Here is a 23,629-nt window from a genome sequence, read left to right on the forward strand (position 1 = left end):
CACCTATGTTTGCTTTTGCCAGGCACCCCAGGGCACTATCAACTGAGGGCCACTCAAACATAGTATTTTGGTTTGAGTTTTCCAGGCCTTGATGGTAGCGTAAATCTGAACTCTAATGACACGTAAGGGCAAACTCGTGGTTCAGAATTCTTGTGGAAGACTTTTTGCCCACGTAGAGCTAAGGTGGCAGGTAGGACTTTTTTTCCTTAACAGCCCTTTCAAAGAAGATAGAGCCCTTTGAATGTCTCAGCTTTATGTGGGAATCTAAGTGTTAATTCCATATCTTACTCAGGGTCATGTCTCCTCTCTCCCATGTAGCTATTACTAGCCAAGGTTCTAACTTGTTTCTTTGAGCCTCTGAAAGATGGAGCTAACAGTACCCACATTATGCAGTTGTTCTAAAGTTAATACTTGTAAAGTACTTAAAGCAGGGCCTGGCATATAGTAGTCAACAAACATTAGCTATTAGTGTTGGCTGATACTATTTTTACCAATTGGCAAGTGGCCTTAGGGAAGCAGTGACTCCCTAACCAGTGGTCTTTGTTTTTGGTCCTTGAAGAATTTCCTTGTTCTGTAAGCTCAGCTGTTTATTTAATGTTTGTTATATTGCACCAAGAATTTCTAGGTGTTTAATAAAAGTTTATTTTTTTTGAGATTGGCCCTGAGCTAACATCTGTTGCCAATCTGTTTTTTTCCTTCTTCTCCCCAAAGCCCCCAGTACATGGTTGTATATTCCAGTTGTAGGTCCTTCTGGTTGTGCTGTGTGGGACGCTGCCTCAGCATGGCCTGGTGAACTGTGCTAGGTCCGTGCCCAGGATCCGAACCAGTGAAACCCTGGCCTGCTGAAGTGCAGCACGTGAACTTAACCACTCAGCCACAGGGTTGGCCCCTAGAGTTTGTTTTTTACAATATCTAATCATCTATATTGCTGGAAATAAAAGTTCAAATATTTTTGTTGTACTCAAGATGTATGACCACAACTGGTGGCAAAACTCAGCTTAACTTGATTCTTGACAGATGAAAGCACAGATATTAATGATTTGGTCATTCTATTGGTCTTTATCTGCCATATGTATGATGATGTATGTAAAGACATGTTTATTTTTAAGGCTTTTGTTGGTAAAATAACTGAAGAACTATTGAATGATATGAGTTTTGGCAAACACTACAGAATGAAAAAAGGTAGACAATTGAGTAGATAGAGCCACATCTGAATCTGGCAGAAGTGAGTAAGTCTGTAACACACCTAAATGCCTCTTGAGTTTTTCGGTGTGTTTAATGGGATGGAGAAAGTTTTTTAAAAATGTGATTTGAATACTTGTCTTTTAAGAAAATGTGTAATATGATACAAAACAATATGATTTTAAAACATACTACACATACGAGCAAGGACTTACCTGGGGAGAATTAATTAGTTGGTTGTACCTTGAATTAATTGTCTTCATGGAAAAAAAGTCACGACACAGGATAAAAAACATGGGTAAGGGGTAATGAATTCAAGTATTCACTCTTTACCTTCATAAAAGAAAAGTGGCTCAAATTAAAAGCGTTAGCTCTGTGTGTTCATGTGGAACAATCTCCCACATATATCAAATGGAAAAGGCGAGGCACAGGACAGTGTGCATATGATGCTATCATTCCTATAAAATATACAAGCTTGATTATTCAGAGTATCTTTGGAAATATCCACTGTACTGGAAACAGTGGTTTCCCTCTAGAGAGAATGATTTTCTTTTTGCTATTCTTTTCTAGGTCATGCCACGTAAAGGTATTATCAATACACACACACACACAAAACCAATATGGTTTTTAAAAGGAACTCACAATATTGTCTTTACAACATTTTTCTTCTCAAGGATAAGCATTGTCAAAGACTCAGGCAAAGCCGTTCATTTTTAAAACCGTGAAATAATTGTTACAATTAAGAATTGGATTAAGAGAGTTGGCTGTTGAGGATGATAGGCTGTGAAAATTAGTGTTATTATCACCAATAAAAGTTAGAGCCAGCCCTGATGGTCTAGTGGTTAAAGGTTAGTGTGCTCCACTTTGGCAGCCTGGGTTTGGTTCCTGGGCGTGGAACCACACCACCCCTCTGTCAGGGGCCATGCTGTGGTGACAGCTCACATAGAAGAACTAGAAGGACTTAGAACTAGAATATACAACTATGTATCGGGGCTTTGGGGAGGAAGAAAAAAAAAAGAGGAATACTGGCAACAGATGTTAGCTCAGGGTGAATCTTTCCCGGCAGAAAAGAAAGAAAGAAATAAAAGGTAAAATAAACCCATCTTTCTTTACTTAGAGATCTTTGATGAGCATTTCCCTGAGACAGTAGGAGACTGACCACTGGATCAGAGACCTCTGACACCTGCAACCTAACATAAATGCTGACCTCTTAGCAAAGGTCCACTTCAAAATTCTACCAATGGCAACCTGAAAACGTTGTGATTTGCCACTTCTTTCCAAGTATCTGGGCATTGTTCACTCACTGATAAGTCACTTAAAAGTGCGAGGAAAAATGTTACCACTTATGTGTTTGATTCTCAAAATATTTTAAACCTGAGAAAAGAGAAACTGGATGTTAAATTCAGTAAGTAGTATCAGTCTCTTCAATTCAGCCCTGATTTCCAAAATGGAAAACAAGAATTAACAGCATTTAACTCATTAACTGGAAAATTTTTACTTCGTTCTTCCTTTATGGCATGTCATTTAAAACACCAAGTATATTAAAGAATGAAATGCAAAATGTGCATGCATTCTGGAGTTAAGATGGGAGTGAGCAGGGCCCTGATTCCCGGCTTCCATAACTAGATGGATGGTGAGGCCCAGGCCCAGGATCGAGGGGCAGGGAGCAAACGGAGTACTCTAACCCAGGTCATTCTCTTCTATATCACCTGCCAAAAAGGGAAAACCTGGTGCTGTGTTGTCAAGACCACCTGGCACGGGCCCTAACCTGCTGTGAAGAGAGGGAGCTACAGCCTGGGCCAGCTCATGACTCTGCCCCCCTCACCCCAAAGCAAACTCACAACTCCTTTCCCTTCCGCGATTCCTCATGAAACACTAAAAACAGCCCTAGTTAGTGAAGCCTCAACCATTTTGGTAGTCTAGGAAGGAAAAAAAGAGCCAGTGGGAAAAGTGAGAATGATTTAATAATAATAATAAAGTTGTGGGGGGGAAGATTAATTTCGTTTTTGACATGTCTGAGGTGCCTATAAGATACTCAAGATGAAATTTCTAATAGGCACCTAGTAGAAAAGCTTGGGTATATAGGTAAGAGATTTGGGGTCATTCTCTTATGGTCATTGAGGCCATGAGGGTAGACGACATCACAAGAAGAGTGTCCAGCAGTAGATCTCAATCTTGGCTGCACACTGGAATCAACTAGAGAACTTAAAAAAAACATCAACACAAAACTGATGCCTGACCTTGCCTCTAGAGATTCCGATTTAATTGGTCTGGGTGCAGCCTAGGCACTGGGATTTCTGAAAGTTCTCCAGGTGCTTTTACCAAGTAGCCAAGTCAAGAGCCCCTGGCTTTAAGAGTAGGAAGAGAACCCGGGCTTGATCCCCAGCCCAGGGAACACAAACACGTGAGGATTAAGCAGAGGAAGCCTGTAAGGAAGAGTTGCGGCTCAAAAAAAAGGGGAGAAAAACAGAGTGGTGTTACAGAAGCCACGGAAAGACCACAGAAGGAAGGAGAGGTGGAGAGTCAAACACTGGAGAGAAGACTGTGTCCATCTCCTGCCACGCTAGCTAGACGCTACCAGAGTATAGTAGGAATCAGACCCCCAAAAGGTGCCTTAATTTCAAAATTCATGCAAATTTTGCATTCTAATCTTTAGTAAATTTTTATTTTAATATAAAAGTAATATTTTAAATGATATACCATAGAGGAAAAACAAAATAAAAATCCCAACCCTTAGGAGCCATCACGGGAGATTATCTTCTGGGTTCTCATACTGCAACTGCAAACTGCAGTTGACCCCAGCCCCAATTTACCCATCTGTACTGACTCCACTGGCTGTAGAAATTTTACACTTTTGCAATTATCAACAATTTTAAATAAAAATATAAGGCACAAACACACACCTTGGTTAGCTGAGCAGGTTTAAGTGGGAACAGGTCAATATATTTTTTCTAACATTTATCTGTGATGAACTTAAGTTTCAAAGTGTTATATGAGCAAATCATAATGCTCTCTTCTAAGTGATGAAAACCAGCTTTCTTATTTAAGCATTATTCATATTAATAAGGCTGCTTGTAAGTAATTCCTGCACTTAATATGTATTCTAAGTGCAAGTTTGTGCAAAGTTTGTTGGATAAATAAACTAATATGAGTATTTGTATTAATTTATACGAGTTAGAACAGTCAACTCCCCCAAGTCAAGGGAAAAATAAGTGCATTCATTTTGCTAAATCAAGAAAAGATAGGGAGAAGTACATGCCATCTACAAACCCAAGAGCAATGTAGCTTTGTCCAGCCTCAGGGAAAGTGTCCTGAAGTTAGGCAGCCGGGTGTCAGGTGTTAATTACACCACCACGCAGCTGGGACTTCATCTTCAGCTGGAAGTACCTTTGGACTGCCAGGAGCAGGAGGCAGAAAGGAAGAGGAGGGAGGGGATCAAGTCCCCTCAGCAGTCTGTTTTATCCAGAGCAGTCCATTTTTATTTGTTTAATATATTGGACTCCAATATATTGGAGTTTGATTTCAGGTGAAAATAGGGTTCTTTGCTTAAAAAAAGTTTGAAAAACACTGTATTAGACTCTAAGGTCTGGGAAGACTTTCAAATTGTATGTATTTAAATCACAATGTGTTTGATATTGGTTAATTAAGTTTTCAATATGTTTGGCAATCTAAAGTTTCTGGGAAGATTTTAAAAACCACAACTAGTTTCCTCAAAGATCAAAATGGAAATATAAACAGGAAATGTCTCAAAACTTTGCAAATCCAGAATACAAGCTATGCTGAAGAGAAAACAAAGGGAAGGAATTGAAATAAAACAGATGACACATCTTTTTCAAATGTCACATTTAATGTTTTCACCACTGTACTTCAAATCTACATTGTACAAAGTGACCAGTAAGTGTGCCACGGTAATTGACCAACCTCTGAGATTGTACCTTTCACACCAGTGTCTTCTTGGGCTCTTTTGATACTAAACACGTTTCTCATTCAAGTGAATTGAAATGCTTCAGTTGGGTTGATTCTCAGGAGCCTCATAAAAAAAAAACAAAGATATTGCACCATCTTTGTTTAGTAATTCAATGTTTGTTTCTTTCACAGCAAATAATTACTTCATTGAAGTTAAAACTTCCAAACATAACTTATTAATAGTCTTCAAATTCAGCTCAGATCACTCAAGATGAAAATACTCTGCTAAATACAGATAACTTACAATAACTTTAACAGTTAATTGTCCATAACACACACCAAGGTTTTTTCCTAGACCAATTTTAAGACGATCCATTAGTATTCCTTGTACAGGTGAAAAACGATCTTCAATTTTCTTGACTTTTTATTTTTAATATAAAAGTTGGAAGGGACATTCAAGTTTCAAGTCTCCACATTGAACTTAAAAAAAAAAATAGTCATCATCAGCATGTGGAGGTAAACAAGCCAAGTTGTATAACTCCAGGAGGTAGAGGCCTTCAATTTGTATTCATATATACATATGCACAGAAGAATTCAGTGTTCCAACAGAAAAAAGAATTTGTCAAAAAGTAATAAGTTATTTACTACTGTGACATTTCAAGACTCCCACAGCTTTGCCTAAGGACACAAACACATTTGACATAATTCCCTATGTGCCTTTTTTTGTGGCTTTAAAATTTTTTTAAATTTGTTTTTGTATTTTATTTATTTATTTTTTTACTGTCCAGTGCAGGAAAAGTCTCACAAAATTTCACAGACCTAAAATGTGCAAGCTAGTTCTCTCTCTATACAGCAATGTTGGAATTCTTTTGAAATTAGCCCAGAAATGAATTATTTACACACATGAAAGATGCATGCTTGGGGGTTCTTTTATGTAAGAAAGAGCAGAAAAACTTCTAATAAAAATAGATTAAATATATATATATATATTTATACTGGGTAAGGAAAACAGAAGTTTAGTCTCTCCTAGTCACAAACTCATTCTCTCTACCCACAACATTGGATTTTAGACAGCACACATCACCGTCACGGCTCTAATGAGAAGCTAATTATAGGGCTTGATCCTTAGGTGGCATGCCCCTCTCCCTCCCCCCGAGGTGCAGCCACGATCAGCTCACGTGGCTCCATGATTGGTCGCAGGCAAGGTTTCTAGATTCTTTCATTTTAGAAAACCCCAAATTTTCAGGAATGGCTCAAATATCAAAATGTATGACTGTCCTTTGTGTGTGTGTGTGTGTGAACAATCTCACTTCATTTTAAAAAAGAAAAACAAAACAAAACAAAAACACAAAAACCCAAACTCCCAAATTTGGTTCAATTCTTTTGTTCTGAGGTGAGCCATAACAGCTGCACTAAATTCATAAAACATGTGCAACTCTGGGTAAAATATTTTTCTTCTAAAAGCACAACCACTTTACAAGATTAAAAGTCTAGTAACATTTCTAAATATTATTCATATCATACAAGTAGTGGTTGTTAATTTAAAACTTCATTAGTAAAATTACAGTACAAGCATGATTAACCTCCAGAATTGCAAATCCCAGACTCCAGTGGAAAGCTACATTACATCTTCAGTAGTACATTATCTTCCACCGTCACTCCCACACCAGAGGAGATGGGGGCATCTCAGACGGCTGAGCAACAGTGGAACTGGAAGAAAATGGAGACATGGTGAAATCAGCTGTTAACACCACAAACGGCAAAAGGGCAAGTCACTGTGCCTGTTTTGCTCTCTTCCTTTAAAAAAAATTGTAAAGTCCATTTCTGGATTTTTATTTGCTTCTTTTAGCTTCTCTAAAGCTGCATTTGTTCCAAATTGTTCGCTTAAGGACCTGTATCTATAGGGAGGCAATATGGTACAGTGGCTAATATGTGGGCTGGAAAACATGTCATTACTAGTTGTGTGACACCGAGCAAATTCCTTCATCTTTTCTCTTTTGGAAAGGGATAGATAATGCTATCCGCCTCAGAGGATACTGTGATGAACAAATGAGATAATGTATGGAAAGTGCTTTCCACAGTGCCTACTTCATAATATAAAGTAATGGTAGTTATTAGTAATAATAATGTCTATAACCAGTCAGGAAAGTAACCTTAAAGGATGCAGAATTATCCATTTAAAAGTAGCCTCTCAAAATACAGTGACTTTAAGTGGGGATCTATTTTGAATGAGCCTCATAAGCATCCTTGTATCAAGTATTAGGTAATGGATAATCATTTAGCACTTGTTACCCACAGATTTATTCTACCAGTTATTTCCCATATCTGTCTAATGCTGCAACCAGATTCCAGACTTGAGGGTGTGTGTGTGGAACTGCTTTGCTTCCCGAGGGCCCAGGATACTGAACAACCTGCACCTGAAAGGTGTAAAACACCTGACTGACTACATCACTGACTCTTAGGGGGAAAATGTTCAAACACAATAATTTTAAACCGGAGAAGGAAAAGTGCAAATTAATTCCTTCTTTCTACAGAAAAATACATGAAAGAAATGACAGTCACCCTGGTTTAAAAAATTCTAAACAAAAATTTTTGACTTTAGTTCAATAAATTCAATCAACTTCACTATCACGTCAAAGCCAATTACAAGAGAAGTGAGAGGAAGGGAAAGAGAAGCAGGGAGAAGAGGGAAAAAGGAAAGGGAGAAAGGAAGGTGGGGAAGAAAGGAGGGAGAGGCTTCTCAGATCCAAATCCACCCTTTGTGTTGCTTTGTGATCCCGGAGCGAAACTCTGTTCACACTTCTCCTTTGCCACCTGGCTTGATGTTAGCCTTTGTCACCAGAGGGCGCTGGAAGGGCACTGCAGGGCCGCAGCACTAGGAAGCGGCTTCCCTTCCTGGTTCTGGTGTGCTTTTCTCCTGGAAGGCCTAGCTTTGGTCTACCCAAACTTTCTGGCAAGTTTTTCTGCAACTGAGCAGGCCTCTTTGATGGACCAGCTCTGTCCACACCTTTCGGAAAGTTTCTTCACCATCTTCACGCTGTGTGTTCCTGTGGCAATTACATCCTCTCTAAACCTTATGAGCCTTGGGTGGAGGGGTCTCCTTTAAGTTCTTAATTTCTTCCTTGTTGATTTTGCCTCAGTCTAGAGAGAGTACCTGCTTTCTGCATTTGCTACTTTAGGATCCTTCAGAATCCTCTTTCATGCCTTTTAGTAGTTAACCATCTTTTCCTAGTTAATGTTTCTTGTTATTAAATTTTCCCTGCTTATATTACTGGGTGTGTTTTTTCCCCCCTGACTGGACCTTGAGTGATACAGGGAGTTAGGGAAAAAGAAATCAAGAAGGAAAGGACAAAGAGAGACAGAGAACGAGGCTTGCTAGGTTCCGAAGTTGGTTTCTGGCTCTTTAACCACTAAGCCTGTTGGTTTCTCCTCTGAGTAGGACACACCAGCAGCCCACCTATGAAAAATACTTTTCTTGCTTGGTGGTGGGGATGGCAGTGGGAACCAAGATGAACATGTCTAACTCTAGGACAGTGGCTGCCACACTGATGCTCAGGAAGACCCCCATGTGCATGTCAGGCAGCACAATGGTCATTGATGGAAAAACTGCCAAAGCAACCACAGTGAATTGACGCCAGTGTAAAAACTAATGCTTAGATTTTTAATATGCTTTTGATTAAAGCCAAAGCTCAAAACAGAAACTTTGTGTTGGATCTTTTATCTATGTTATCTAATCTAAATAAAAACAGAAATATGCTGAATAACAAAATCACAATGGCATCCTTTAATTCTAACTAGAAAGTTAGAATTACATACTTATAGTTACCTAATAAAGCTCTTAAAAGCAGCAGACTGAGGGTTGATGCAGAGAGGCACTCTGTTTCCTTTCTGCTGTTCCAAAATGAACTGGTGAATAATTTCTGTGGAGAAAACAAACAGCATACAACCCATGCCAATTTGTAGGCCTGGGAGCAGAGGATTCTCAGCTAACTCTAGCCAGCATCTGAACAGCATTTCCTACTGGTTTAGTTCAATCAAACACACACATCATTTAACAGGCAGAATCCAGCGGAACTTGCCTGAAACCAACATGACCATCGCTGCTAAACACAGGCAAAAACCCCCAAAGTGGCATTACATGGGTTGGAAACCCCATCAGGAGGAGGGGTAAAACGGTCTATAAATTTGAGAGTGACTGCACAGAGTTGGCATTATGAGTGAACTCTTCTAAAACTGGTAATTATGGTCTTTTTGAAAATCACTTAAAAAACCTCAGTTGGTGTCAGGTCCATTGTTTTGGGCTGGTTACTTTGGGGACTACTCTTCTTTCTAAAATGTCCTAGAGCAGACACTAAAATCATTCAGAATTCTGGATGTCATTAACCCCCAGCCCCACCCCACAGGAGATCATGTCGGGAAATTTCACAAGTAGACTATCAGAAATTCTCTTCTATTTTACCATCCAAGGAATGACTCCCTTAGTGGATGTTTATCCTTTTTTAAACTTTGCATGTTATATAAAAAAGAAGTCCAATATATTTCATTCAATGAAATCACACTGAGTGAATACATATTAAATACAGAGTCACACTCACTAAATAAGTCAGCTTTGAAAACAAGAACAAAACATCCATTTCTCTGCCTGACCTTCCCCTGGATGTAATATTAAATCAGCATTTTTATAATATGCATAGCTTTCTTGGCATATGTGCCCTGGACAAACAGCTAGGTGCAAGCTTGTAAAATAAAAAAACAGAGGAGCTTTGGTCACCATCCAGATCTCAGCTTTTCACGGCCTCTTAACGGAAAACGTTACTAGTTGTCCTGTCTGGCTGAAGGCCAAAAAAGATACTCACCTTTAACCTGTCGAACAGAACTGAGGTTCTTCTCAAAAGTGTCATCAAATTTGGGATTGGTGACAGGCTCAAAGTCACTGGTATAAACTCTTCCAGTAGAGGTGGAAAAGCAACATTTACACATACACGTGTGATATCGTAGTCGCCCTTCATCTAGGTAGGGGTGGGCTAAGGCATCCTTAGCGGATATTCTTTTGGACTGAAATCAAATTTAGAGACCAGCACATCAACACTACAGATAAACATGACTGTCCGCACAGGATCTTTCACAAGACATAGTAACAGTTTTACACAGTTTACACTTAATTTACAGTACACCCTGTATAAAGAGGGATAATTGAATTTGGAGGTGGGTAATGTAACAGTAGAGGAAGGATATGACTTAGGACAACAAACTACTGTTACAATCCCCCGTACGCCACCATGAAGCACTTAGAAGTGAGTTTCTGTTAAGATTCCGAGAAGTTCCTACCTTGAAACAGATGTCTGCAGGCTCAGAAATGACCAATATCATGACGTTTAAATCTGTAATGCTTTGGAGGGGATAAGTTTACATTTTCAATAACACTTATATTTTCTAAATATGTCTCAGTATTTAGAAGAGATGTGATCATGGCTGCAATTTTACGAGGCAGCCTGAATCTTTTATTCTCTTAGAATACCAAATCAACTTAGGGCAAAAGCTTGTCTGCAAGCTGCTGGAGTTAGGCAGCAGGGAAAGGTCTGAATGCCATGTTTTGATACCCAGCTCAGTTTGAATATCAGCAGCCTGTGGTTTTCTGGCACTTCAGATCAGAATACTTAATATACTAGTTTCAGGTTTACATAAACTCTTATACTTATTTCTCCATTAAAAAAAAAAGAAAAAAACCTGTCCCTCCTTTTAGCTCAGTGAACACATAAGTATTACTGAGACAAGGTAGATTTTAAAGGATTTAAGGATGGACTCAACAGTAGAGAGTAGAACAAAAACTGACACTTTGCCCTGCTTCCAATATGATCAAGCACTTCACATAACACAATTTAAAACGAGAAAACCATTTTGCACTCAAATAAACCAAAAATAACTAGATCATCCCGACTGGTTCTGGTCCCCTAAATAATAAAATGCTAAGTATTTCCCATAAACCTGGATTCCCTAAAAACATTTTTATCTCTGATTTTTTGCAATGCTGATGTTGAAAGGCATGTCATGACCTTACAGGATATGGTAATCACAAAAGAAAGCTGCTGTTTATCCACCACGAGGAGACAAATGTAGACTTGACAACCCTGGTTTTGTTCTTTTCGCTACTTGTCATGTTTTGTATTTGGTGATCCAGCTCTTCTGAAGTCTGACTCACTGGTCCTCTTAGCAAGTAAACTCTTTCTTTTTTTCTAAATGAGTGCAGCTATTCTGGAGGTTCCACTGGGATAAAGGTGTACTGTCAGAACCAAGAGAAACAAGGTGGCTGACAGTGCACCTTGCTCAGGCCTCGACCCCTCTGAGATCTCAGCATCCCTGGCCAGTCTCCCAGCGGGACCGAGCTCTTGAGCCTCTGCATACTAAATCTGGTTCCTGGCCAAGTCTGCTTCTGTTTCTGATTGGCATGGCTGAGCGTGTCCACACAGGTGGCAGCAGTGATTGAATGTGGGTTTTAATTTTATCATCTGACCATTAAGTAATTTCTTCCAGGTGGCAGATGTCAGGAACTGGGTCCCTGTCAGCTGCCACCAGCAGCTGGAATCTGGTTTTCCCGTTGGTCTTTTTTGCTTGTCTTTGGATTCTGATATTTCCTGAAATTTGAGAATGCAGGGTTGAAAAGATTTTGGTATTTTCCCATCTATTGATAGCATGCTCTGTTTGTATGTTCTGTGTGCAACTATATACGGGGTCCTCTAAAAGCATCTTGCCTAAGAGAAGCCTTTAAACAAAAAGTAAACCAAATCCCTAGCATGTAATGATCAACTGTGATTTCCCTAAACAAATTAATGTCTCTTTAGGACATGTTAAACAAGGCTAAAGAAGGGAGACTGTCATTTTGTAAGGGGTATGAACACTGAAAAGAAAAAACTGTCCTGCTAAAATGAGAAAGAAATCACAAAATTACCCAAATTTTCAACAATAATGTTCTTTTGAAGAAACTAACAGTGCTTAATTATGTCCTATATATCTCAATTACATATCGTACATATCTTGTTTCTTTGATCAACATTTGTAATAGATATGAACATTTGTTTCTATCCTAGAGTTTGTTGCTTCATCGAAATTGGCTCTTCTAGTTTTTTCGTTCTGTTTTTTTGGTGAGGAAGATTGGCCCTGAGCTAACATCTGTTGCCAAACTCCCTCCTTTTGCTTGAGGAAGACTGTCCCTGAGCTAACATCTGTGCCAATCTTCCTCTATTTTGTATGTGGGTTGCTGCCATAGCATGGCTTGACGAGTGGTGTGTAGGCCTGTCCCCAGGATCCTAACCCATGAACCCTGGACCACCAAAGTGGACATGCGAAGCCAACCATTACGCCACTGGGCCAGCCTCTGGCTCTTCTAGTTTTGAATAAGGATTGATAAAATTTTCCACTTTAGAAATATGAAGTAATTCTAAGTAAACAAATTGATGTACTCTGTATACTTCTGACGGGAGTTAATACATCATATTATGAGATTTCTAAAAATCAAATGGAGCAAATTCCTATTCCAATTAGCTTTTAGAAACAATATTAACACATTTTAAAGACATACAAAGAAATGGAAAGATTTTAGAAACATTATTCTTCCTTATGTATTAAATATGTTGGCACTTTAGAAATTCTTTCTTGCTTAAGTTGTAAATCAAAGATTAAAAAAGCTTTAACTGTGAGTTAAAATAGTAGTCTTGGTTACTAGATTATAAAGTAAGCAGCGAAATATTTCTCTTAAACAACTTGAAAGTTTTAATATCTGGTATATAATTGTATAAGATAAGGAGGTCATGCGATAGTCCTATGCAAGATGACTCATTGGACATATCAGTCTGAGTTAACAGTTATAAAGATTTAAAACATCTCTGTTTTCTTCCTGATTTGACTGCCATGCACAAAGAACGCTAGCACAATGTTCTAGTTTATACAAAGTTTAGGTTTGTTTTCTCACAAAAAGCCTAGTCATTTTGAATTTGATTTTTTTTCCTACTGTTTTTGCCAATCAGATAAACAAACTAGTATCATTTGTCTAAGATTATGGAATTGCAAAATTGTGTTCAACTAAATTAGATGAATGACAATAGGTAATGTGTTTCTAAAAAGAAGTTAGTTTTTGGAATGCTACAAATGATAAGGACTTGATGTGTCAACTTAAATTTTAATCTCCTGATTCTTAGTTAACATTAAGACCTTACTAATATTAATTTGAGTTAATAACAGTCTTTGGATACCTGGACAACATAATTTTAATATACTTAGGCTCTTCATTAATACATTATAGAGTAGTCATCAATAAACAGTTAAAAAAGATGGGCAAGGGGCCAGCCTGGTGACGCAGTGGTTAAGTTTGCACGTTCCGCTTCGGCAGCCCAGAGTTCACCAGTTCGGATCCTGGGTGTGGACCTATGCACCACTTGTCAAGCCATGCTGTGGCAGGTGTCCCACATATAAAGTAGAGGAAGGTGGGCATGGATGTTAGCTCAGGGCTAATCTTCCTCAAAAAAAAAAAAAAGGTGTAAATACCTTTAGGTTAAAGTACATATGTATTTTTTTAAAGAATGTAAAAGAATGTGTAATGGTAGGAAGATGTGTATGCAAGATAACATATATATATATTTTTTAAAGATTGGCCCTGGGCTAACATCTCTTGCCAATCTTCCTTTATTTATTTATTTATTTAAAGTGGGAGGACATTTTATTTTATTTTATTTTTTTAAAGATTTTATTTTTTTTCCTTTTTCTCCCCAAAGCCCCCTGGTACATAGTTGTATATTCTTCGTTGTGGGTCCTTCTAGTTGTGGCATGTGGGACGCTGCCTCAGCGTGGTCTGCTGAGCAGTGCCATGTCCGCGCCCAGGATTCGAACCAACGAAACTCTGGGCCACCTGCTGCACAGCATGTGAACTTAACCACTCAGCCACGGGGCCAGCCCCAATCTTCCTTTATTTATTGTTTTCTTTTCCTTCTCCCCAAAGCTCCCCAGTACATAGTTCTATACTCTAGTTGTAGGTCCTTCTGGTTGTGCTATGTGGGCCGCCACCTCAGCATGGCTTGATGAATAATGCTAGGTCTGCACCCAGGATCCGAATCAGTGAAACCCTGGGCGGCTGAAGCAGAGCACACAAACTTAACCACTCAGCCACAGGGCTGGACCCAACAGATGTGTTTTTATTTGTCAAAAGAAAAAAGTGAATAATTCTGTATAAATTCCTAATAGCTATTGTTGTGCTTTAAAAATATTGCTTGTAGGGGCCAGCCTGTTTGCACCGTGGTTAGATTCACGTGCTCTCCTTTGGCAGCCTGGAGATTGCTGGTTCGGATCCCAGGTGTGGACCTATGCACCACTCATCAAGCCATGCTGTGGCAGGCATCCCACATATCAAGTAGAGGAAGATGGGCATGGATGTTAGCTCAGGGCTAATCTTCCTCAAAATAAATAAATAAATAAAATAAAATAGAATAAAAATAAAAATAAAAATATTGCTTGTAACTATTTATTGCCTTTAGATAAATTAAGGTCTTTGGAGATTTGTTTACTGTCTTCACTACTTTGAGGTAATAGTTAATTACATCTTTACAAATTGATTATTTATTATATCCCGTCCTTTCCAATATTGTTGATGTTATTATAATAAAAGAACCAGAGCCCTTTAATCTTATCATCCTCTGGTGGTTTCTGCTTCTTCCTTATATTTGCCTAAAGGCTTCTGCCACAATCTAAAGGTCAGGAAATAGTTCTTCTGTAAGAACCACCACGAGGGCCCCGGTAAACCACTGTGGCCAGGTACTCCTGACTATCGTCTTCAGGTTATAAACTGATGGTATAGCTGATACCGTGCCCACAGATGGCCACCTCTTAGACTGAGTAACTGCGGCAGGATTTCCAGGAATGTTTCAGTCCAGGAGCAGACACATGGCAATAGACTGCTTAACCCAAGATCAACAAAATAAGAATTAATTGATTACCTCAGACTAAATGCATAAATAAACTGATTGAATTATGGTTAATATTCTATTTTTAACGGATATTTTAAAAAATCCACAAAATTCATTTCTTTCTTCTTAATAAATAACTCTCAATTTTAACAGGTTTTAAAACCAGAATGACACACTCCTTAAAAATGCTATCTATTTCTAACTGAACCCTCAGAACTGGAAAGAAAAGAATTCTTAATATCAATCATAAACAAATAAAGCATCAGGCCAATTTAAAAATAATAATTCTGTAAAAAAATAACATATATTGGTTGGCCTTGTTCTACAACACAATGATAAAAATGGTTAAATATTACGTAGTGTGCTTTACTAAATTCTTTCTTTTTTTAAAATGACCATGTAGTTATCTATATAGATTCAGTAAGAATCCATACCTCCTTCTTATAGATAAATCTAATTTGTAACTATGACCACACCGAAAGTTTCATTTAATTAGGCATGACCATTAAGGGATAAGGACTTCATTTCACATGTAGAACTGACACCTAAAAGGCCTCCCAGGAACCCGCTTGGTATCCGCTCTACGGCTTAGGCAATTCCAGCCTCAGGGCTGTAAACACTATGAGCTCCTGGCAGGTCAGGAGCATTAATAAACATGGGATCTCAGAGAAAGAGGATACCTTACAGCTATAAGTCCTACAGGTAAAACCTGGTACAGGTGAGTCACATGGTTCTTGGTTCCTAATCTAAATAGAACTAATAAAGAGAATAACATATTTCTGACACTCAAAAGTAAATGTTAACCTCAGGGTCTTTACAAAATCCTCTCAGAGCAGACAGAAATTACCTCTGAAGCTTGAAGTTCTCTAGTTTTGTTAACGATACAAAGGCCTTTATATATTAATCAACATCTCTTATTAACTATGTAGATCAACTTGCTGAACAAAAGATCAAACTAAGACACTAATCACTAGCTCAGGGAGAAAGTTATGTGGCTGAAACTGTCCTTAATGGCAGGAACGTGACCACAAGGAGGGACTGTGGAAGCAAGAACTGCCACTTTGTCTTGCTTCTTGTATCACTAAGCACCTCACATGCCAAAGTAAACAAAGGAAAACAAAAAATAAACACTAAACAAACAAAAAGTCCACTTTGTCCTCTGGAATGTAACAAAAAAAACTTGGTCACTCTCATTGGTTCTGGTTGCCCAAATAATAAAACCTTGACTATTTCTCACAAACCTGGACTCCCTAACAAAACATTTTTATCCCAAATCCTAGTTATGCTGATGTCTGAAGACAGTTCTCATCTTTGTGGATTTGATAATCATTTGAGAAAGTTGCTGTTTTATAATCATGAACAGAACAACGTAAACTTAATAACTGGTAATTTTACAAGTTTTCTCTCCCTTTAAATACCTGTTGTGTTTTTATTTGGTGACTTCCTTGTATTCTCAGCAAATAAAATTTTCCTTTCTAAATGCTTCCAGTTTTGAGTCATCTTTGACAATAGTTATTGGCACACACATGAATAATAAATATTCTTTGGATGAAAAAGTAAATGAAGAGCTGAACTTTGTCTCAGAAGAGCCAAGTCTAGAAATGGCATTTGCAAAAGCTACCATCTCAACAACCCAAAGAGTAAACATTTCCTTATGCAATATAATGGGCAGGCTTTTGCAAATAATGTTAAAATTTTTTTCTCCTGATTTAACTTAGTGACAAACTCCTTTTACAAATATCAAGATAAACAGGATGGTACACTTCTTTCTCTCTCTTCACCTAGACTCTTATGTGTTAATAATCAAACTTCTATGCGATGAGTGAGCATGATACACATGAACTGGGGATTGAAGTTTCTTTTGAAAAGTCATTATTTACATTGCCCATCTATTCAAAGCCAGGATATTTTTCTTAGAACACATGTATTTTTAATTCATAAACAAATAACAAAAACAAACACTACTTACTGGATCAAAGACCAACATCCTGCAAAGGAGATGAACAGCTTCATGTGTAGCCTGGCTAGACAGGGTATAAAGTACAGGAAGAGATGGCTGTGAAAAAATAAAGAATTCACATATGTGAGTGAGTCTTTGTGTAAGCAGATATGGAATATAGCCAATTTATGACAAGGTAAGCACCCAGCTCAAAAGATGTTTGCAGATAAATCTAAACTCAAAAAGAATGCGTATTCCCTTCATTATCCAGTCTTCAAAAGCAACAGCTGTCATTGACTTCCAGTAGTATATTTTATATTGCATGATGACCCATTGTCGGTCAGAGCACAGAAGAGCCTATGAAAAATGAAATCTAATCCCATAAATATGGAGCTCCTGTTAGCCTTATATTGTAAATGCTCTGGCAAGAAAGGAAGACCAAACATGCCTAGGGGTGGGAGAAAAGATTTAAAAGCTTGGCCACAGGCAAAGTTAAACGTGTAAATTGTGCAAAGTAAGCATATGAACTATGTCTTGAGGCAACATTACCATAAAGTTGCTAAAACACTAGTCCTAAAGTAGCTATAGGATACTCAGGAATTTACAGAATCTTCTAAGAAAGTATGTCACTGCTTCTGCTGGTTCCACCTAGACTGCATATGTAACCCTCCTGTACTGTGGCAGTGAGATGGCTCTGATGACCTGAGAAGCCGCAGAGCTTATACAGCTTGTTTCACTGCTCGGAGAGCCAGGGGCCAGAGCAAGTGACTGGCCTCACTGCTCGGTCTCCCCAACAGCAACACTAAAAGGTCTCCTTGTATCTCAAACACAGCCTCAGAATCCTGCTATGACAACTATTAATATCAAGTATTTTTACATATTTGCCTCCTTCCACCAAAGCCATGTAGGGAAAACCAACAAGATCAGGAGGTTAATTATTCACTTTCAGAAAACCTGAAGTTGTCTTCAGGATCGAGGAGTAATAGAGGTAAGATGAGATGGGGGTTCTAGTTCACCAACTAATTAGATAAATTAACATGTGTGAATCTCAGTATCTTTACGTATAAAATGAGGTTGGACTACATGATCTCTGAAGTTTACCTTAGGTCTAAAGTTGTATGAGACTTGATAAGATTACTACAGATAAAAAGCATTATGTGCACGGAATCCATAGATAGTTGGCATTCAAATATTTGTTGACCAACTTGCTATTCCTTGGTACATTTATTTATTTATTTAAAGATTGGCAACTGAGCTAACAACTGTTGCCAATCTTCTTTTTTTTTTTCTTTCTGCTTTTTCTCCTCAAATCCCCCGGTACATAGGTGTATATTTTAGTTGGGGGTCCTTCTAGTTGTGGCACGTGGGATGCTGCCTCAGCATGGCTTGATGAGTGGTGTCAAGCCTGCACCCAGGAGCCGAACCAGCGAAACCCTGGGCCACTGCAGCGGAGCGCGCAAACTCAACCACTCGGCCATGGGGCCGGCCCCTCCTTGGTACATTTATATGTTTTCAGATAGAGAAGTTATTTCTTGTTAAAAATATGTAAGTCTATGGTAGCTCTGAAATTTCTGTATTAGTCAAGATAAAGGTATGTCTGCAGAGACTGTGGGGAAGAGCTTCTTACTTAAACTTAACTTACATATATTTTCCCAGAGAATTTTTTTATTGTGTAAAATGAAGTAATTTGATATTCTTGAAAGATGCTGATTCTTAGTTTGACTGTGAATAGCTGTCCTCTTTTTCACTGGCTTGTGTACGCTGGCAGCCAGATTCCAGTCAATTTATACTGACCAAAATGTCTCACCATAAACATTTTTTCCTTTCTACTCACAAAGTGAATTTACCCCTCATGCTATTTTTGTGGTGGAGGTATGTTATAGCATAGGGAACGGAACTCTGGAATGAGTACTAGAAGATGTGAGTTCAAACTCCAACTTTGCCATCACCAGACTCGGGTAAGTAACTTGACCCTGGCTTTCTCATATAGCAGAGTGCGCCAATACAGCTCTGCCTGCCTACCAACATCATTACTAATCATCTAACATCCACCAAATGTCAGGCCCTGGGCTAGGTGTTGGGGCAACAAAGACGAATAACATCTCTTTGGTAGGTGAGGAAAACATACAAACAAGTAGTTCTAGAGGCCAGTGAACGGAGGATAGAGAACAAATTAGAAAGCAAAATTTGTAAGACTTGAGGATAATGGGATATGGGACGGGGAGCTCGTGAAAATCAAATGGGTGGATGTTAAGGCTACCTGAGATTTAACCCCCCCTCCAATTTTATCTTTCTTTACAGAAATACACTTCAACACATACACTAAAAATAAGGCAAGGCTTATTTAAAAATCTAGGCTTCATTTCAGTCTAGAACAGTCATATTATAGGCTTTCTCCTCGTCTGTGTTTATATGCATGCTAAAAAAGGCACAGAGAAAACAACAGTTCAGTCATGCCAATACTGCTGCAGAAAGATAACCATTAATAATTTAGTTTCTGGGCCAGCCCTGTGGCCGAGAGGTTAAGTTTGCACACTCTGCTTCGGCAGCCCAGGGTTTTGCTGGTTCGGATCCTGGGCACGGACATGGCACTGCTCAAGCCATGCTGAGGCAGCATCCTACATGGCACAACTAGAATATGCAACTATGTAGTGGGGGGGCTTTGGGGAGAAGGAGAAGAAGAAGAAGAAGAAGAAGAAGAAAAGAAGATTGGCAACAGTTGTTAGCTCAGGTGCCAATCTTTAAAAATTTTAAAATAACAATAATAATTTAGTTCCTAGGATTGGCTCCACAGGAAAGATGCTGCATTTCTAACTCCATTTTCTTCCACTCTAATACACCAGCCATTATGGTTGGAACCAGTTGGGCCCAGGGTATCAGAATTAGACAAGAAGTTTATATTTTTCTTTTTCTGTTTTTCAAGATTGGCACCTGAGCTAACATCTGTTGCCAATCTTTTTATTTATTTTTCTTCTTCTCCCCAAAGCCCCCTAGTACATAGATGTATCTTCTAGTTGTAGGTCCTTCTGGTTGTGCTATGTGGGATGCCACTTCAGCATGGCTTGGTGAGTGGTGCCATGTCCGCAGCCAGAATCTGAACTGGTGAAACCCTCGGCTGGTGAAGCAGAGTGTGGGAGCTTAACCACTGGGCCACGGGGTTGGCCCCAAGAAGTTTATATTTCTTATCAAGTGCAATTGAATCAATTTGAATAGGAGAAAATTAGAATGCTTAGAAATATGGCCTAAATATCTCCTTTGGAAAAAAGTTTTTGCCAATTCCTCCAACATTCACACACATTACCTTCCTCCTTTAAAATATACCAGTCCATTTTCTGTTGTTCTGCAAGTTTATAAGTCACTTAGCAATGCAGGAGTGAGTGAGTGCCAGTGCTGAAGCATGAGAGGAAGCGTTATAAAGAAAGCTCTTTCAATGACTGTGATGAACTGTCAGTGAAATGAAGCAATGATGAGCTTCTAGACTCGGGTGAGAGGCCCTAAATGACATGCCACAGTCATCAACAAGCCAACAGCAGAGTGCTGGTCACTGCAGTAGTTGGCCAGGCCGTGCAGGTCCTGTTAGATGTTCCTGTTAGTTTTCATCTGGCAGCAAAGAAACTGTGATCATCAGTCAACAAAGTTAATTGAGTATGAACAATGCATAGCGTACTATAGTAAGCACTTTGGGGATATATAAAAGAAACCCCAACCTGAAAAATAAGAAATTTGAACTGAATGAACTAAGATACTCTGATTCTATTAACTGTAAGATAGGGTTCCTGCCAGGAGATAGGACTATTTTCACCTTAGTGAAAATATTTTATCTATTTCTAACACAATTAGCTGAGAACAATCTGAGGAAAAATGAAGAACTAAACCTTATAAGAGATGAACAAAAGAACTAAGGACTGATAATAGGCTTTTCAATCCTATCAACAGGTCAATGCCTCAACAAAAATCTACCTGAATAGATACTTGGGCCGTTGCAACAAAGATTCCCTTCATCCAAGATTTTGAGTTGTAGAAGAGACAAATAAAAATACTGTACAGTGTTTTTGCCTGCCCAGCATTCCCTGACCTTTAGGGAACCACTCCCTTGTCACTTTCAAATCAAGTAGTTTGTCTGGGCTTGCTATCAGTCTCCCAACACCAAGGATGGGCACCTGACCCACGCCTGGCCAATCAAATGATATACTCCCCTGAGCAACATGACTGGATCCAGGATGGGCACAAGGTTTAAAACAGGTAAGGGACAGAGAATGGAATGGGTAACCCAACACATACCTCTAATACTCTTCTCCCTTATCTACTTTTATTATATGGGATAGAAAACACTTTTTTTTTAGTCTGTCTTGCTTTTGGGAGGCCACATATTACACAGTTCTGGATAATGACTTGTAAGCAGAAGTTTGCTAGGCATGCTTCTGGGAAAACTTTTGCTTTCTGGATAAAAGGGACAGATATTTCTAGTGCTCCCTCTTTCCTCCATTTTCTTGCTTTGAATGAGGATATGATCTCTGGACAAGCTACATCCATTTTGTGACCATGAAGTGCTAAGCAAGAGAGTATGAAGTCAACATTCTAAAGATGACAAAGCAGAAAGAAAGAAAGAAAATAACTAGATCCTTGATGAAGTAACTGAGCTGCTATACCAGCTCTAGGCTGCCTACCTCTGAACTTCGTGATTCGACGAAAAAAATGAACTCCCATTTCTTTAAACCACTATAACCTAGATTTTCTATTACTCATCAAGAAACACGTTTCTAAGTGAATCAAAGACCTTCCAAATGTTTTTTCTGGATCTATTTGGGAAAGCTCTTTCCCAAAGGATTCATACGCTAGTCAAACATAGGCCTGGACTGCTGGTTCCACTTTTGCAAACACATGGGGGAAAGCCTGTCTGAAAATGAAACCAGTACACAGGAAAACAGAACAGAAAACAGAGTCAGATTCCTGGCATGGAACATCACTTGACTGCCTGAATCCAACAGGGCCTGAAGTCAACTGTAGCTCAAGACTTTTCAGCTATATCAGCCAGTAAGTTCTCTTTTTTGGCTTAAGTCAGTTTTAACTGAATTTCACTGGAAAGAGTCCTGACTGACACACCACATGGAAGTATGTATATTAATCAACTAATACAAGTAAGTTAATTTGAGGCAGTAATCTGTGACTTTAAGAAGATAGCCAATTAGGTTCTCCTTCTGTGTGTATATATATATATATATTTTTTTAAAAAAGTCCAAGCAAACAATAGCACATATTTCTGTTTGTAAATATATGTAAATAAATGCATAGAAAAACATGCCTGAAAAGATATTATCAAATTAATCCAGGAGACTGGGATGGCATCAGAGGTAGCTAAGGATGACTAACTCTCTGTAAACTTCTTTTTACACGTACTCACATATTACTTGTGTATATACAAATGAAATTAAAAAACAAAAACAAAACAATCTGCTGCGAAGGTGTATGTGTCAGGCAGGGTATAGTGGCTGAGAACATAGGTTTTAGAATTAGAGAAATCTACTTTTGAGATCTGGCTTATGACCTTAAGCATATTATTTAACCTCTGTAACCCCTTATCTCCCATCTGTAAAAACGAACAATAAATGGTACATTATAGTGTCAGTCTAAGAAGTGGTTAGGACAATGACTAGTACACAGCAAACTTTTAACTATTGTTAGAAATGATTATTATAAGTAGTAAAGTGGTTATTTCCATCTAACTTTGAGTAGCTACTTAAATGGGAACTACTTGAAAGAAGCTTAGTTTTTCTTTTTATAGTCCAAACTCAAGAACTTGTATTAAAATTTTAGCAATCTAACTCCTATATTAAGTAATTTAGAATAAGTATATTAAGATACAGCTTGTCCCCTGAAGACCTCCAATTAGCTTAAGCAGCTTCACTGAGGATTACCAGGAATCTTTTCTAAAAGTTAGAGGTTCTTTCTGTGTGCGTGCATTTTAATTTCATGTAATTAGTAATGTGTTATACATTCTGCCTTGTTCATAAGCTTAAAGAGAATTCATCTTAAATTTTTCTATAGGTTTTTGTAAAGAACTTTCATCATGGTAATACATAAAAAGGATCGAACCTTATCTAATGCCTTTTCTGCATCAATTGAGATAATCATGATTTTTCTCACTTAAAATGTCAAAGTATATTAATAGATTTTCTGCAGGTGAACCATCTTTGCATTCCTGGGATAAACCCCACTTGATCATAAGGATTATTTTTTTTAAAAATTATAAGCTATATCTATTATTTTAGAGTGATGACTTTAATTGTTAATATTTATTAAATGTTTAGAATGCCAAACACTAGTCTATGCTCTCCTTACATGCACTCTCTCTTCATCATTATAATAATTTAATGAGATAGGAACCATTTTTATTCCCATTTTACAGATGAATGAACTGTGGCACATGGAGGTTAAGTAATTTTCCTGAGGTCACAAACTGAGTTACTAGTAGAGCCAGGATTCGTATTCAGTCTGTCTGAAAATGGTACTGTACAACTCCTGGTGCTCCATTCAACATGTTGTGCAGTGTAGTGAGCCTAACACTGATAGCCTACACTCTTAATCACTACAGTCCAGAGAAACATAAGCAGAGTAGGTATCTGGGGCAGGGCACTGAGCTAAGCATTATGCC

General features: G+C 38.4%; 1 protein-coding gene across 1 annotated transcript in view; it reads right to left on the reverse strand.

Annotated features, from left to right (window-relative positions):
* Positions 1-5,016: 5,016 nt before the first annotated feature.
* NLK (nemo like kinase) overlaps positions 5,017-23,629 on the reverse strand; it is a 168,269-nt gene continuing 149,656 nt past the window's right edge. The window contains exons 8-11 of the mRNA XM_046676920.1: positions 17,008-17,094; positions 9,945-10,143; positions 8,915-9,008; positions 5,017-6,798 (exon numbers count right to left, since the gene is read on the reverse strand). Of these exons, the coding sequence (XP_046532876.1) occupies positions 6,744-6,798; positions 8,915-9,008; positions 9,945-10,143; positions 17,008-17,094 (435 nt within the window). The 3' untranslated portion in view covers positions 5,017-6,743. The remainder of the gene's footprint in view (positions 6,799-8,914; positions 9,009-9,944; positions 10,144-17,007; positions 17,095-23,629) is intronic.

The sequence above is a fragment of the Equus quagga genome, chromosome 11, assembly GCF_021613505.1.
Source record: "Equus quagga isolate Etosha38 chromosome 11, UCLA_HA_Equagga_1.0, whole genome shotgun sequence".
Lineage (NCBI taxonomy): Eukaryota > Metazoa > Chordata > Mammalia > Perissodactyla > Equidae > Equus > Equus quagga.